The following is a 17,567-nucleotide window of genomic DNA, read 5'->3' on the forward strand; positions in this document are numbered from 1 at the left end:
CTGATTATGTATGTAAACTTCTGACCCACTGGGAATGTGATGAAAAAATAAAGCTGAAATAATAATTCTCTCTACTATTATTCTGACATTTTAATTCTTAAAATAAAGTGGTGATCCTAACTGACAGGAAATTTTTACTTGGATTAAATGTCAGGGAATTGTGAAAACCTGAGTTTAAATGTATTTGGCTAAGGTGTATGTAAACTTCCGACTTCAACTTGTATAATTTTATTTCCGACTTCAACTGTACCTGCAGTATTTCTCTGATGAAATAATTTGGGATATCATGGCAGAACTAGTCTAACAATGAGCATAACGCTGCTTGAATAGTAACCATTTCTTTGATTATGCATGCAYTTGAAATTTGWCTTAAGGGTGAAAAWWAAAWAAAAAAAWTCAGTCCAGATAGTGATTATAGCCAAGTCCATTCAGAAAGGGGAAGTGTGCACATTCATCGGGTCATTTATTGGCTTACCTCACACACAAGAGAGCACCTTGGCTGGTTGGGGATGATTTTCATTGTGACTACTCCGCTGGTATCTTTCTGTAATGGAGGATGGCAACCATTTTACTTACACTCCACACTATCAAAACTAGGATTGTGAGATTGCAACATGTCACCCATTCTCTCAGGGGCAGAATGCGCTTCAGCATRTTTTTCTTTGTTAAAATAGAGACAGTAGGGACTCACCAAGATCTTTTGTAGCTGGTCGACAGATTGGTTGGCCACACTCGTTCCATTGATCTCTGCTATTTCATCCCCTTCATGTAGGGAACCTGGAGAAGGACAGGAAATAATCAGCACTGGTACAGAATAACCAGTATGGCCACAGAGAGTTATCAGGCAAATAACCAATGTCTATTTTCCATACAARTATGGGGATAATGTTGCTGTTCTAATACAAATTCATTCCAATCACTTCAGTATGTTCGTCGATGTGGTTGAGTTCTGTACCTTGTCTATGTATCATTCCCCCATGTAATATTCTGGCCACAGTGCACTTCTGTTTTCCATTACATTTCAGAGTCACCCCCTAAAGGCAAAAAAAACATGAAACAGCACACATCAACCTGTCTTCAAAATGACAGAGTGAGTCACAGAGATAGAGGAGAGATGGGGAAGCGAAAGGGGAGAGAAAGACAGAAAGGGAGTAAGCGAGACATAAAAAGAGAGGAATTGGCATCTGAATGATTTACCATGGGCTCTGAGGGATTTTTTTCAAACGCCACCTCACGCATCCTAGTTGGCTCAGTTCCGTTCATGTGACCAGCACTGCCGTTGGTGTATACTTCTGCTCCTTTTGTCTCATAGGCTGGCATAACCCCCTATGGGAAAACATATCAAGACTCCACATCAACAGKCACAGGAGATGGATTCATTGACAATAGGATACTGGGGTGAAAAACTCACTGTGAACACAACTGCAGTGTGCTCCTATACAACATGCAATTTTGGATTATCATCTTGACAAAATGTCATAATCCGTCCAAAACATCCACGTTTGCAGGGTTACTAGGTGTCAATGGTTGGCCCTATTTGTTTTAGAAATTGTGGAACAATGCAATCATGGAAAAGCCTTTTGACAATCTCATGCAAAGCACCCAAACAACTCAAAAGCATTGCCAGTTGCAGCAATACAGCTACAATGTTACATTTTTGTTTACTAGGAATACATAAATACATTGTAAATACAACGAGTTTAGCATTCTGATCATCTGACGTCAGATTATTTGAACATTGGCATTTCTAGTGGCATTATTAAAAGCTTTTTTCGGCTGTGTCCCAAGAGCCATGTTTAATTCGCAGTTTCAGCATCTGTTCAGGGTTGAAAATTAACTCCACATTTTCACCAGCTCATTAGGCAGGGACAACCCATATCCGCTGCTCTGGTTCACCTGCTAAAAGATTGCCATGGCTACGCCTGAGTGAGATCGTGTTTCGAAGAAAAGTATTGATATGAACAAACAAATCCCTCGTAAAGATTATGACATCCATTACAGCGACACATAGCAACCCTGGCCACTTGACYACTGTCTGGCTGCGAGAACACCGAGCTGTGTGTAATGTAACTCAAAGGAATGTGGCCTTTGCTGATGATCCCTCACCTCCACTCCACCCGTTCCATTTCAGCAATGTGCAAACCAGGTTTGATTGAATACAAGTACAAATGCCAAACGCTTAAGTACACCAAAGTGCTCTATGTGAATGACCTTTCTATGACCTTGAAATACCGCAGCAGCTAATTCAAAACAGGGATCCAAAAGTAGACCATGAAATTATTTAAAGCAGATGGGAGCCTTTCCTTTCCTTAACTCCACACATGGAGAGGATAATAGAAGAAGACCGGTCCAGATGGGACCTCCCGTGGGATTTAGCCTGCTCTGTTGTGCGGATGTCCCTCCATTACACATAGTGCGGCACAAGCTTTTATCACACTACCTAATTCACTTTTACTGCTCTCACCCCCAAACCCATGGGCATTATCACATTGCTAGCCCTGCCAGGGATGAGTAAAACCACTCAGGTGGACAGCCATCAGACTAATCTAGCCCCTGACTGTTCTSTACATGGACCCCTGGGTGACAAAGGTTACTTACCACCTGTAAGGTGCAGTAATGGAATTAAGCCTCCTACACTCCCTGRTGGAACATGCTGCCAGCTCCAGCGGTGTGAGTTTGTGTAATGCGAGCTCTGTGGCTTGAGAGACGCTATCTAACGTTGATAAGTTTGAGTATCTTGCAACAGATAACTGCAAGTGTTATTGTCCCTTCAATGTTAACGATCTTAAGCTCTATGGGGGACATGGAACGTAATAATATTAGTTCAGAGAAATCCCATGGTGCCTTTGTCAACCACGTAAACAACTTCTCTTTTTAGATGAGCTAATCATTTGTTCAATGTGCTTGACCACATCACACTGACACAAGTTCATTCGCAATGACTCTGATAGCTTTGTTTTGTTTCCACAATTATCCGCTCACCCAAAAATAATTAGGCCTATAAGAAGGGGGTAATCTGTCATAGTTCTGTATAAGAATAGGAATCAATACACCAGTAGTCTTGTCTAGTGTAGTCAGATCCACTGGCTAAAGAACGGATGATGGCAGTGATGTCTTTGAGGGAAAACAACAAGGCCATAAAAAATGACTAACAACTCCAATGGCATCATATTTTCACAAAGCAATTTTCCTTTATCTTATCGGTTTTAGTCTCTCCTTSTCCCTTGTAACCGAGTGGGTTATCATTAGAGTGTGTGTTCTATGTGCAACAATGGCATATTATATTATTGAAAATCGTGTGGAGGTTTTAGGACAAGGTCTATTATGTCTATTTCTTTGCTCACCAACCCCTAAAAAAAACTCCTAAAGTTGTCTGCCTCGGAGGAACCACGAGGACAGATGGATTTTCAACAAAGATGGAAAGCAAACTGTCAAACTTGTTACCGCTGTTACTTACAACCTGACCCTTCACTCAACCACTTTGACTGGGTCTAAAAATGCATTGTAGTCAGGCCATTAGCCGAAGAACAWCCAGTTTGATGTTTGTCTGTTTTCCCCATTTAAGGAGGAGCTGTACACTCTGTACACTATCTCACTATGCACACGCCCAGGCTCAAACAAACTGGTTGTGGGGAGCCTTGAGAAAAATGCTGAGGTAGGGAAAATTAACCCTGATCCTGACCATACCTTCCCTGACTGAGAATGACAAAAGGATACTGTCAAAGCTTGAACAAAGGCCCATTTTTCTTTCAACACAAACCCCAGTAGGCTGTGGATTCTTTCCGACATTTTGAATAGACTTGAACGTTAAAACAGCAATGAAAACAGAAATGACAGATGTTAAGATTCTGTGCCCTGTTTGGTGCAGCTGCAGTAGCCACTGGCCATGGAGAGTGGGGGGGGGGCTAATCATGCAGAGTGTATGGGAGATTCCTCTTCTCTACGGGGGATACATTCCCGGAAACGCAGCAAGGTCAACCACACACAYACACTAGGCTTCAACACCATGTGGACTAGTCTGCAGTGTTCCAGTAAAAGCCTAGAAGGGTCTTGTGGTCAATGTGAGTAAACAAGTTGTTTACTCTGCAACATAATACTGATATTACAGGAGACCAGTACCAGGAGTGTAGAAATAGTGTCTGTCATAACACATCAACACATCATTGTAGTGGAACACTCTTCAAACTGGATCCAAGGTAAACACTGATGAAATGACATCCCCATAGGGCCATAGAGTGCAGTATGCTGCATGTTTACCAAGACGGGCATGTCCTGGCCTGTTTTGAAAGAAACTGGTAAGGGACACATCACATAGTTTCATCATCATACAGGCAAAAAGGTTGAAGTTCATTAATCATATTGTTCAGCACACAGGACTAAGTCATAAAAAGACAGGCTCACCCAGTCTTCAATAAATCCCCCTACAAAGTGCTGACCGTGGTTGGACTGCGAAGGAAGTCACATGTCCAAAGGAAACTGCCAGACTTTGGTCTAAAGGGTAACTGGTGTCATCTGGATAATGAATATCTTTAATAGCAGAAAACAGCCGAGGTCAGCTGAAGAACACACAGCACATGCATTTCATGCATTTCTTGAACAAGCTTACTAGAAAGTTGAAAAACGTTCCATTTTTGTTTTAATGATGACTCGGGCATACTTGGTTCCCACTATTACAAGCCGACCTTGATGAACTGTCTRCCTACTGGGCCGTGAATTCAAGGTCAGCTTTGTATAATTGATGAGCACTAGTTTTCCTGAAACCTTTTTTGGAACTTCTCCAAAAGGGGAACCAAGGGTTTTTAACAAGATCCCTTTTCTGTAGTCACAGCCAAGAATGAAAAAGGTGTGGGTCTMAAGTTTGGCTGTCAAACATACAACCCGCAGGTGGTTGGAGTAAAAAAAGTATATATATGTTATATATAACTCAGTATACTTTAAAATGACTATCTTGCTGATTTTCAGTGCGGCCCTCCGGACCTCGTTGAAGACCGAATGCGGCTCCCGGGGGAAAATGAGTTTGACACCCCTGGTCTAAAGTGAGACAGAAAAGGTTGAGCTGACAGCCTTTTAATACCCAATACAGTTTGAAAGTTACTTTACCAAGTGAGTTATCACTAGTCCAGTTAGAGCTAATTGGCCCAGCGTCGTCCGGGTTAGAGGAGGGTTCGGCCGTCATTGTAAAATAAGAATTTGTTGTTAACTGACTTGCCTAGTTAAATAAAGGTTAAATAAATACAATTCCAAAAGAGTCCTGTTACTATGTCATGTGAAATACAAAACTCGTTATGCTGTTAGAGTCAAATTAGGCAAGCACCCACTGTAGATATTATCAGTTTGACAGTAAACAAAGAGGGTAATCCTCCTCAACAGGTAACACAGTTTAACTATAGCATTATTAAAAGTTTACAGCCGCTCATGGTATAATCCCTCCCAATGTCGTTTTAGCAGAGTAAACATTCTCAATAATCTTCTTTATCTCATAATGATGAACTAGTGAACAGGACTCAGAAATACCGAATTATACCCTATCTAAAAAAGGCTCCAAAGTGCCAGGGTGGATTCAACTGCGGAGGTCCTTGGCACTCCCAGTCTCCCAGAAGAAAAACACTATGTTCTTCTGTGGCTTCCTACTTCCACTGCACTGAGCAGTGTCAGATTACGAGGTGGGCTGGGGGAGGGTCGCAGAGTCAAAGAAAAACAATCTGGTCTTGAAGCCTTTGGGTGTTTTGTACATGTGATTTCCTAGTTGTCATTGGTGTTGACCCCTGACCTCAGTGTGTGAACAGCAGGCCTCTGGGAGTTGTAGTCATCCACCAGTGATGGAAGCTTGGTTATTGWTGACTATTTATGACTCCCCGATAAAATAAATGTTAAATACATTTTAAAAATTGAAGTGGGGAGGGGAGTGGTGTCAAAAACAACAGAGACTAAGGGCCATGTTTTGAATCAACATTACAACACAGCTATAGGGCTAAGTGTTGTGTGCTCTTTCATCCATMTGTGGTTCCCATCACCTAATCCAGTGATGATAACATTCATTTGTTATGTTGGAATGTAGGATATTTTTGTATTCATTTAGATAAGAAATGAACAGGWGGAATTACACCGGGTGCTGTGAATATGGCTGTGAATACACAATTTGAAAGACATCGTGTTCCAGTGAAACAGCAACAACACAAGATTGCTAGACAAATAGTTCAAGGTACAAACTGGATCTAATGTCTCTATAATCAAACCCTCCCAAACATACCAGGGCTAGGTTAGGGTAGATTTCTAACCAATAGACTAAGAACTATTGATCCACAAGACCTTGCAGGGCCACAKCGGWAAGGCTGCGTTTACACAGGCGGCACAATTCGGATCTTTTGCCACTACTTGGTCTTTTGACCAATCAGATCAGCTCTTTGGCCAATAATTGGGCAAAGGATCAGAATTGGGCTGCCTGTGTAAACACAGCCTAAGGCAGCACMTATCTGTGAGCCCCTCCCTATATCTTAACATAAATGCTAAAATAAATGGCATTCAAAATATAGAAGAAAATATGAGACAAGTTTCTGCCTACACTCACATATTGCTGTAGGCATTTTGTTTAGTCAAGCTCATGTTGGATGAGTCCCACTTCACAATAAGTGTTGCTAAAACATACAGTATGTATTTATATTGTAATTACAACTACAGGTACAGTGTAAAGTAGTGTGGTTGGCAGTCATTGTTACATAGTACTTATTATGTAGAATACACAGTTAACAAATGTAATGCATAATCATTTTGTAATCACACAACCCGCAAGCAGGTACCATCATTTGAAGAAAGCTTGATATAAAAAGCAGAGCAACATTATTCATGAGGACATGTTTTTTGGTTCAATGAGAGGATGAGAGCATGGAACATAACACATGGACCTTTAACACAAGCACATCCGCAATGTTCTAGTGTCGGTCTGTCCCTGTTTTAACTGCACCGATGAGACAAGGGTTTAGGATGGGAGACATCGTGCATTAGGCAGACATTGCTGTGTGTCTATTTATAGAAAGCTGCAGTTCTTTAGCCTGGAAGATTAGGCTAGTGTCCAGTGAAACATGACTCAGCTTATGTAGTCTGCACACTCCAGGCAGCTAGCACATACAGGAAGCCTTATTCAGACACAAGCAACACACACACACAAAGAATGAGACACCAGCACTCATCTYTATGATATTCTTAAGATATTAGTTTGCCTCCTCAAAGCAGATGTGATCCTGACTTGGCGACAGTCCAGATCTCACAATAGATGATGATTTCACATTTCAGCTTCTCCCTGAGGTACTGCTGCACCAGGTTATTGCACCCGTTGCTGATRTCAGGGAAAAGTCTCCATGCAAGGCTTCCCCTTACTATGTCAAAGTTGCTACTTCCAAGTCCTTGTTGGAAGTGTCATGGCTTCTTTCGAACTTAATTGCCTGGCTTACTCTATCACTCATTAGCTCCTTCCCTGATCAAGCAGAGTATTTTAACCCGTCATTCCACTTCAATAGAGGGGTGACACCATAGAGATCCTATTAAATTACTAGAGGCATGTGATATAACAGAAATTGTGTAATAGAAAATATTGTCACCACAAAATATTGTTGTATAATTATAAATACATTTCATACGGGTTTTATACAAATTATCTGTATAAATAGCCTCTAAAATATATATGCAAACAGACCATAAACATCAAAATGTTTGTTTTCTTGGAATGCTGTGAGTGTTACAATGTCAGTACAATGTCAGTATGACCCATTCCTCAAGTAAATCCCCTCAAACTCCAGGCAGTAAAGGCGCTGCTGTGCACCTTAGCCTTAATCCTCTGAAACTGGCGAGGCCTATTGTACAATCATCACATACCAAGAAATCCCCACTTGAGACAGACAAAGGACAACCTCCTGCTTGCATCTAATAGGTACACCTGGCTCGGCATTTTTCCCAAGCAAGCAAACAAAGACAAGGACATGGGACCAATGGGAYTGAGGGGATTAACGGTCTACTATAGTTATGCCTCATCAAGACGCTGATAGCATTAAGCCCTCCTCACCTGTGGGGTCAAAGGTCCATGGTGAAATGTGTGGTTGGAATGGGAGCATACTACTACTGTAAGACCCTTACWTGACATACGGAATTCTTTCACGAATAATTAAGAAGACAGACGAAAATCCATATTAAAACACCCAGAGCAGCTGCCTGCATCCTTTGATGTTATTGACGCTCAGAGACGTTTCTAGCATTTTGGGGGCCCTAAGAAAGATTTGGTTGGGGGGCCCCCCCACCTCACCGTCCAAACATTTTAGTCGCCCCCCTCTTGGCGGAGGTGAGAAAATTTAGCAGTTTTAAAATACATTTCATGAGATTCTATTCATTTTCCCATGGGGTTGAGAGAAACATTTTGCAGTTTTAAAATACATTTCATGAGATTCTATTCATTTTCCCATGGGGTTGAGAGAAACATTTTGCAGTTTGAAAGGAAATGTTCTGCAGTTCTATGCATTTTGCCATGCGATGGAGAGAACATTTTGCAGTTTTGAAACTAATTGCCTGCAATTCTACACATTTTTCCATGACTCATGCCATGTTCATATGATATCTGCGTGTGAAAAACCAATGGGGGCCCCCTGGAGGTCAGAGCCCTTAGGCACACAAGGTGCCTGGTCAGTAATTTGGCCGTAATTACTACAAGGTTTAGATAGCTAGCTAGACTAACTTACCTAGCAATCTATAAAATGTTAGCTGACATGGGCTAATTGAGYGACTGTCGGTGACTGACAAAACAAGAGGRAAACATACACATTTGGTGCTTTTCCATTGAGATTTACCCCCAGACCAGTGGGACGCCAATGTTTTAAGTTAATGTGTATAAGCTCTAGAGTTGTTGCGTTTCCATCAGTAGTGTGACACTTGAAGTGGAACTGACAGCATGTTATCAACATGGAATCGTACTCAAATCTGTTCATATACACCCCCAGGAAGAATATGACACCTTTTATGTTCATTTTCAGACAAGCAAGCACTTAGATATGGTCATTTTCACGTTTTCGTAAATTCATAGAATGTTTGGGAATGACGTAGAGTAAGACATTTGTGGAAATTCTATAGCAATAAAATGTGGCAAAGCGGCCGTGCATTCGGACAATTAATAGGCACTGCAGTAAATAAAACCTAATAAAAACATCTGTCTTGTCCAGCACCAGAGTCTACGCAGACCGGTGCGCCATAGCCAATCAGAGCTACAGCAGGACTATATGTAAATAAGCCACTTGCCACACGGGCCTGGCATCATTCACTTTGAACTGGACTGTGTGTTTACAGGCAGTAGCAACAATGCGACTTTAGATCATTAGAACGCATTTGAATGGATTTCTGCAAATATGTACAGTAAATACCACGAGAGTCCTCTTACATTTGGGGACTTCACAGTCCTAGTGATCAAACAACCATGAAAAGGTAGGCTATCTCTCCCTAAGTTGCCAATGCAYATCAACAACAACAAGATCAACAACTAATGCTAGCCAGAGCAAGATGAGCAAAAATCTAATTAGGGAACATTAGATAAAGTCTCTCAAACTTTTTCAGCCGGTTGACCATCAAAATTGCACTGATAAACGATGGGGAATTGTAGCCTGCTCGTCCWYCTGCAGCTTGTAGTATTGGGCATTCTGGCTCTCACCAAAAAGAGCCGGCTCTTTTGGCTCCCAAATGGCTCTTTAAAAAAATATGTTTTGTATTTTTTCAAGTCAAACAGTTTGCGATAGTTTGACTACGATTGGTGTTAAAACAATTMTAATTAAATTATTAAATGAAATCATACTCTACCTTAACCACAATGTATTTAAAAATGCATTGGTTTGTTATGAAAAAGAATGCTATTAAACATATGCATTTAAAGTATAACTKTTTAATGTATATAAACAAAGTGCATATAAATGCAACCATTCAAAACGAATACAATCTGAACAGCATAATAGAATATTGCACCATATCAAAGAAAAAATAAATAACAATTTGCAAAACTGCAAAGTCTACTACAGCTAGCTTCACAGTTGGGTGCACAGTTCGCATATGCCGGTGTAGGTTGTGCGTAGAACCGGCTTTATATGAGATTTTGTTTTGGCAAATTCTACACTGTGCTCTAACATTGTCTACATTATTAAAATGCACCCAAATGCAACTGTGCTTCCGACTCATTTTCCAGCTGTTGTTTTCACAGCTGTCCTTCCTCCCTCTCCTCGGCTGCTAAGTGTGTGACTGTGAGTGAGTTGGCTCGGCCCTCCCTCACGCATATTTGGTTCATTGGTTGACACCGCATGTCTGATTGACAGGAACAACAGGTGAGGCTGTTAGTCTGAGCAGACCGTCAGAACGAATGTGTGAGCATTTAGGCCTATATTTTTTATTTMTTTTTCCGTTCTTTGAATTAGTTCTTTCTATTAATTWAAATATTTTGATTATTCATATTCATATATTTTTTTAGAAATAGATTAGACTCTTCTGATATGCATGCCGGCTCCCAACATTCACCTACAAGAGCTAGAGCCGACTCGTTCGCGAACAACCCATCACCAGCAGCTTGCCTGCCAATGCATGCTGGTCCCAACCCACGTTTTGACAACTCAATGGGAATTTGCCTGCCTGCCCACACATGCCAAATACATTTGATTGATAACTAAGAGATATGCTAACTGTGGATAACAGTTCTTCAAGTTCAGCATAGCTAGCTGGCAAAGTGATTCACATTTCTTTCTAGCTAACCAAATGACACTAGCATCTCTAGCTGTAGCCACTGAAAAAAACAATATGTTAGCTAGCTACACATAGACTACTTGTTTTAACAAAGAAACGTGCAACTGCGACCCAAACTGCCCATTGTTTTATTAAAATATGGCCTTTATAATGTCCACTCATGTACATAGGATGCTGTATATAGCATTTTAACATATTTAAACAATAGAAGAGATAAATKATATTGGTCCAGCCATTACTGCTATGCATGCAGATGTGCATAATATACTGTGGCCCTAATCAGAAAAKAATTTAATAACTCCAAATAACAAAAATGTAGCTATAGGTTGTCATAACATTTCAACTTAAAACATGTTTTTTTTATTCACTGACGCGAGCGCATCAGGCTGTAACTTCATAAAGTAGATGACTCTGTTGATTAATTTATACTCGCTTGTGACTTGTTGTGCAGCGCATCGCGGGCGGTATGATAGCGGGCCGAAATGAATTGACAACCCAAATCCTAGCACGGGCCAGATAGAAATGTGTCACGCCTTGTGTATGACAGGTGTGCTAGCCTATTAGCCACATTATGACTGACTTGTGATCATTGTCCTTGCTAGTTTGATTGTATTGACATTCCCAGCCTTAGTTACATTCGTCTGTTTTTGTWCAAAAWATKKAGTWATTGAAACTGAAACGGTGCATCCCGAATGGGTGGAGGCAGAAAACAATGTACCAGGCCAGCTGWGATTTACAGCCTTACAGCAATATTTTTKGGACTACCAAGAAATGTATWGGTGAATTATATGAATCATGCATTGAACTGCATCCATCTATTCTGCCAACAATGCCTTACTGTATGTCATAGATKTTTTTGTCAAACACAACCTATTTTTAAAACCWCTTATAAAGTTGGTTTTGTAGCATRAACTGGGAATTGAATATTTTTGACTGATATTATGATTGTCTGTTTGTTTCATTTTTTAAAAGTAGTTAAAACACTGTCAGTTCCACTTTAAGGCTTGTGGTGAGCAGAATCAACAACCTGTCCTTCACTCAAGACTGTCGCTTTGTGAAAAGGTGTTACAGTAACTGTTCAGTGAAAACGTTCATATTCTGTTAACTCATACCCAAATAATGTTGTTCACTCATCCTATATTCGTATTTGTGGCAAAAGCATAAATTGGAGAAAAAAACACTGAAAAACCCCCACCTCAAACTTCTCAAACAGACATTTCAAAAATACTTGCTATTTCCTCATAGACGAAGATGTCATCCTTCTAAGGAAGATGAGCTGGCCAATCAGCGGTCTACTCACATTAATATTTTTAATGACCGGTATRTGCCCCCACCATTCTGTTGTTGGGGTACACCCACATCATTCCAACATAGAAAAGCTGCTTTTTAAAACTYCTTCGGGATCGGTGTCCCTTTCACGGGACGGTTGAGCTAACATAGGCTAATGCGATTAGCATGAGGTTGTAAGTAACATTAACATTTCCCAGGACATAGACATATCTGATATTGGCAGAAAGCTTCAATTCTGGTTAATCTAACTGCACTGTCCAATTTACAGTAGCTATTACAGTGAAAGAATACCATGCTATTGTTTGAAGAGAGTGCACAATTTTGAACATGAAAAGTTATTAATAAACAAATTAGGCACATTTGGGCAGTGTTGATACAAAATGTTAAACAGAAATGCAATGGTTCATTGGATCAGTCTAAAACTTTGCACATACACTGCTGCCAACGAGTGGCCAAAATCTAAATGGCACCTGGGCTGGAATAATACATTATGGCCTTTCTCCTGCATTTCAAAGATGATGGTACAAAGAAAATACAAACGTTTTTTCATCGTATGATCTTTTACCAGATCTATTGTGTTATATTCTCCTACATTCCTTTCACATTTCCACAAACTTCAAACTGTTTCCTTTCAAATGGTACCTTTCTTCAGGGCCTGAGCTACAGGCAGTTAGATTTGGGTATGTTATTTTAGGCGAAAATTTAAAAAAGGGGGCAGATCCTACATACTTAATTACTATTTTTTGGAAGGAAAACTATTTCACTCTTACTGTAATTAATTATAGGTCATATTTCAAAGAATTCTGGAAATACTGGACAGTTACTTTAAAGTTGACAGTTATCCATTGTTATGTAAATGCCAKCTGAAAAGTACCCACGGCATTGCCTTGGCTCYAAGTTAGAGMAGGTCTGCCAGAGCCCTGGCCAAGTGAGACACGGGTAAAACACRGGTAAATCCTCAATGGAAATGTGCCAGTTGTGTATTCTACTATCCCAACAGTCAGTTGAGACTTCCTGGAGCCCGCTAGTGTCTGTGGGGCTCTAAGCGGCCGCTTATGTCGCTTATGCCTAGAAACGACAGTTGAAGATTATAACTGGAGCATAACACATTGTAGAATTCAGATGCTGTACATGATCACCATATGGACATGTCTAAACAAACGTCATGAGGTAAAAGTAGTGTTAAAAACTACAGTAGGCATAGTAGGCCTATGCTGGCAATTAGTACCATCGTCAGTCCCCTCTTCTGAAAAATACATTCATCCATTATGTAGACATCACATGTTGGCCTACTTCCCCCTATTGCTGTGAAATGGWTAACCTGATTCTGCTAAGCTGTGTTTAAACTAACCAAATCAAATTTTGTTGGTCACATACACATATTTAGCAGGTATCCCAATTCTGATATTTTTTTCCCACTCATTGGTATTTTGACCATTCACAGCACATCTTTTTCAGAGCTTATCTAATTGGTCAAAAGACCAATTAGTGAAAAAAATATCAGAATTGGGCTGCCTGTCTAAACGCAGCCCTTGTGCCTGGTGTGTGGTTTCTGTTCCTTGTGAGAGAAAGTGCAGAACTGAATCTTGCTTATTACCTGTCTGGAACAAACTACGATAGGATTTGACAAGCACTGAACTCTCCTAATGCAGTAACGTCTTGGAGTGACCTAGACTGAAGCTCTGAACATGATAGCCTATATGACATAATAGGCTGTGTGGTCATCATGTTMAACTATTTACAAATAGGTACAACCTATATTTAATCAGGTATATATGAATAATATATATATATATATTAATAATATGTTTAATAATGTAGGCTATATATGAAAAACACAAAAAGCACATGAACACCAAGATGATCGTCTTAAACCGGATTTTACCAGCGCTGACCAGCGCATTAATATCCCCTGCGTCTTGAACTCCTGCAATGAAGTTAACAGACACATCTGTATAGCTTTTACGACATCACCAAGGAATGTACGTAGGCTATAGCCTACCAGRCAGACATATAGGCCTACTGATGATCTGATTAAGACATATTTTCTATCATTTTAATGKTATGGCAATCGTATGAATGTATTGTAAACCGCTTACCTTTTCTGGCTTTGGTTTGTTTTGAAGCAGCTGCTCCAGGTACAGGTCGGAGAGGGCTGTTCGAGCACTGTTGACCCGCTCAAGTATGACAGCGGGTTCGTTTTTATTGGATTTTAATGTCATCTTTACTGGTTAGCAAAAAACAAAAGTGAACGTAATGCGCCCTTGTTCAAGGTCCTATTGTAGCAGAGAAGAGGAAATGAGTGACARGGAACCTTGGCGGTCTGATATATTGCTATCCTGGGTTCAAGTCCGAGGTTCTGATCAATTCGGAGGTTGACTATAGTAGGCTAGGCTGCGAGGACACAGCTGACAAAGCAAGTAAACATCCGATTGCTAAAGGGGGCAGGCCCACTGCAGCTTCCTCAGTGGTAGAGCTGTTACGTGTTGCTGGCACAGTCAGGGGGGTCATACCAAAAGTGGGGAACGCGCGCCGGAGAACTACGTGACGCGAGGCTTGAATAAAGGTGGTATTACAGCACCACTGGTTTTCAGCTGACCGCCWTATAAAAACATGGGAAATGCCACACACCACTACAGCCTAGACCTAGAATATACTCAGAAATGGTGTTGTCCTCTAATCTATATGCAGTGCCATACAGCTGTCAAATAGGCTAGCCATATAATACATAGCTCTACAATATGAAAAAGAGTAGCATAAACCAACCTGGACTCAGGGGTAGACTTAACATAGTAAATGTAAATCCGGGATACTCCAATTAGTATGATATGTTAGGTTTGTATGATATGTATTAATTTGTGATTTCCGTCATCCATTTCATATGATATGTTATGAATTACAATTCATATGATATGTTCCGAATTGCAATTCATATGCTATGTTACGAATCGCAATTTGTACAATATGTTATGAAAATGTATGATATTGTAATGAAACAGGCAGGGAGCAGGTCTCGAACCCTCGACCTYCTAGCCCGAGGTCCGGCGCGCTATCGACTGTGCCGCAAAAGCATGCTCAAGCGGCAGAGTCGATTTCCGCGCTTATAAACCCAGGGTCGTTACAATATGTTATGATTTCCAATTTGTGGAAATGTTAGCTAGGTGGCTAAGTGGCTAACGTTATCTAGGTTAGGGGTTAAGGTTAGGGGCTAAGGTTAGGGTTAGTGTTAGGAGTTAGGTTAAAGGGCTAAGGTAAGAGTTAGGGGAAAGATTAGCTAACATGCTAAGTAGTTGAAAGTAGCTAAAAAGTAGTAAATAGTTGCAAATGAGTGAACATGCTAAAGTTGTCTGTGATGAGATTCGTTTTTTTTGCCTAAAGTAACCTTCTGTCTTATATAACCATGCCAAATGTAACATATCATACTAATTTGAGTGTCCCGGATTTACATGTACTATGTTACATCTCGTCTATGAGACCAGGCTGCCTAAACATATGTGCCCCACACTAATATTTTTATTATTTAACCAGGCAAGTCAGTTAAGACAAATTCTTATTTTACAGTGACGGCCTACCCTGGCCAAACCCTCCCCTAACCCGGACGACGCTGGCCAATTGTGTGCCGCCCTGTGGGACTCCCGATCACAGCCGGTTGTGATACAGCCCGGGATCGAACCAGGGTCTGTAGTGACGCCTCTAGCACTGAGATGCAGTGCCTTAGACCGYGGCACCGATYGGGAGCTAAATAGTGTGATAAATAGATAAATAGACCGTATGATAAATAACTAAAGTGCCTTATGAAACCAAGAYGCAGAATTTCATGTCTACCAAAGTAAGCCTGGAGAAAAGCCCTATCAAACACATTATTTCATATCATATTAATGCTTGTCTGCCATCCTGTGATTGAATTGTGTTACTGCACCCACGGCCAGGGCCACAGGCACCGCCACATAAAAGGCCACTTTTGTTTGGACAAAATCCAATATCAAAGAAATGTCTTCTGTCTCATCAAAATATAATTTAGTGTCCAACTGTAACATTTTTATTGGTTTGTTTTGAGTTTATTTGTTTAAAAAAAAGAACCAACTTAAAGTTCACATATAGGCTACTCCAAAATCCAAAGTCCTATAAGCCCTTTTGCACTGGGCACAAACGTCAATTCAACGTCTATTCCACGTTGGTTCAACGTAGTTTTATTGAAATKACGTGGAAACAACGTTGATTCAACCAGTGTGTGCCCAGTGGGTTTCTTCCCTCATCCTGCCAACTGAGGAGGCATATTTGTTTTTATCATAGCCCAAAGCTGTTTTATTAAATTATTCCAATTGAAATTGTCAATCAACTTGTTCATAACAAATCTAAATAATGATTTCATGTTTCTGTATCATTATGGACTATAAAGAACACCCAGCCAAAAACACCTAATTCTGCCTATAGTAMTTTGATAGATAGGACCTTTATTTGAATCTAAGTTTCTCTAGAGACATAATAACAAGTTGTCCATACCACCAGAGGGTGGACGGGGACCTGTATCAGTGATTTTGACCAGATAGAGACAAATAATCTGCAGAGACATAGCTTCCCATGTATTCGCCTAAGATTGTACTTTTCTATACCATGTATCTTATGATGGACAAAACACAAAATTACCTTATTTTTGTGCATATAACAATCTGCCAATGGTATACAATATCTGCCAATGGTATACATTCTTATAACTGCAATACAGACATTAGATTCACTCTGAATATACACAGAGAGCTGTATTGGTATGTACTTCCAAAGAGTAATTATTCTAGGGAAAATCTAAAAAAGTATTAATTTGATTCCAGGTTTCTCTCGAGACATAATATTAAGTTATACATATCCTCAGAGGGTGGAGGGGGGCCTGTTCGATCGACAGATATCCTGCAGAAATGGAGCACCTGTACTCACCTATGGTTATAACTTGTTATAACTAGGAATGGCTGTGTACACAATCTAAATTACCATAGATATGTGCTGAGTTGAGGTCAAAAAAACTCATAAAAGTCTGTCAGTGGTAAACATACTTGGTACAACTGTAATACATAAACCAGCAGCTACCCTCTGAATGTACACATTGTGCTATATAGTTATTCTGCGGAAAATGTTATATGAATACCAGAATTCCCGAAATATCCTCCAGTATTCTGTATGTGCAACTTGTTATTGTATTTKGGTTGCTATAACATTTGGTTTGAAATGACTTTGAGGATTTGAGCATGCTTTTTGAAGCATCCTGCAATAAGCCCACCACTCCCATTGTTTCCGGAGCAGAAATGCTAATGATGGTGTACAGGCCCTTTAAATGGCATTCATTTTTACCACATAAATAAGACAAAATTAATATTTACTTCWAAATTCTAAAAACGAAATCATACTACAATCAAATGATTGTAAATCAGCTTTTTATTCCCAGTGTGCATTGTACTTCGGAAAAAATGCTGCACATATTTAAGGCAAAAATTTACATTTTAGTTTGACAGCAGATGCAAATCAACTTT

General features: G+C 40.2%; 1 protein-coding gene across 3 annotated transcripts in view; it reads right to left on the reverse strand.

Moving 5' to 3' along the window:
- LOC111950796 (55 kDa erythrocyte membrane protein) overlaps positions 1-14,503 on the reverse strand; it is a 20,392-nt gene extending 5,889 nt beyond the window's left edge. For 2 of the 3 annotated variants that reach the window (XM_023968687.2, XM_023968686.2), the window contains exons 1-5: positions 14,145-14,503; positions 1,198-1,326; positions 956-1,034; positions 692-777; positions 476-544 (exon numbers count right to left, since the gene is read on the reverse strand). In XM_023968687.2, the coding sequence (XP_023824455.1) occupies positions 476-544; positions 692-777; positions 956-1,034; positions 1,198-1,326; positions 14,145-14,267 (486 nt within the window). In that variant the 5' untranslated portion in view covers positions 14,268-14,503. Of the gene's footprint in view, positions 1-475; positions 545-691; positions 778-955; positions 1,035-1,197; positions 1,327-5,100; positions 5,181-14,144 lie in introns of those variants that run through there. The other variant, XM_023968688.2, reaches the window with a different exon arrangement.
- Between the last annotated feature and the right edge of the window lie 3,064 nt (positions 14,504-17,567).

The sequence above is a fragment of the Salvelinus sp. IW2-2015 genome, linkage group LG23 (genome assembly GCF_002910315.2).
Source record: "Salvelinus sp. IW2-2015 linkage group LG23, ASM291031v2, whole genome shotgun sequence".
Lineage (NCBI taxonomy): Eukaryota > Metazoa > Chordata > Actinopteri > Salmoniformes > Salmonidae > Salvelinus > Salvelinus sp. IW2-2015.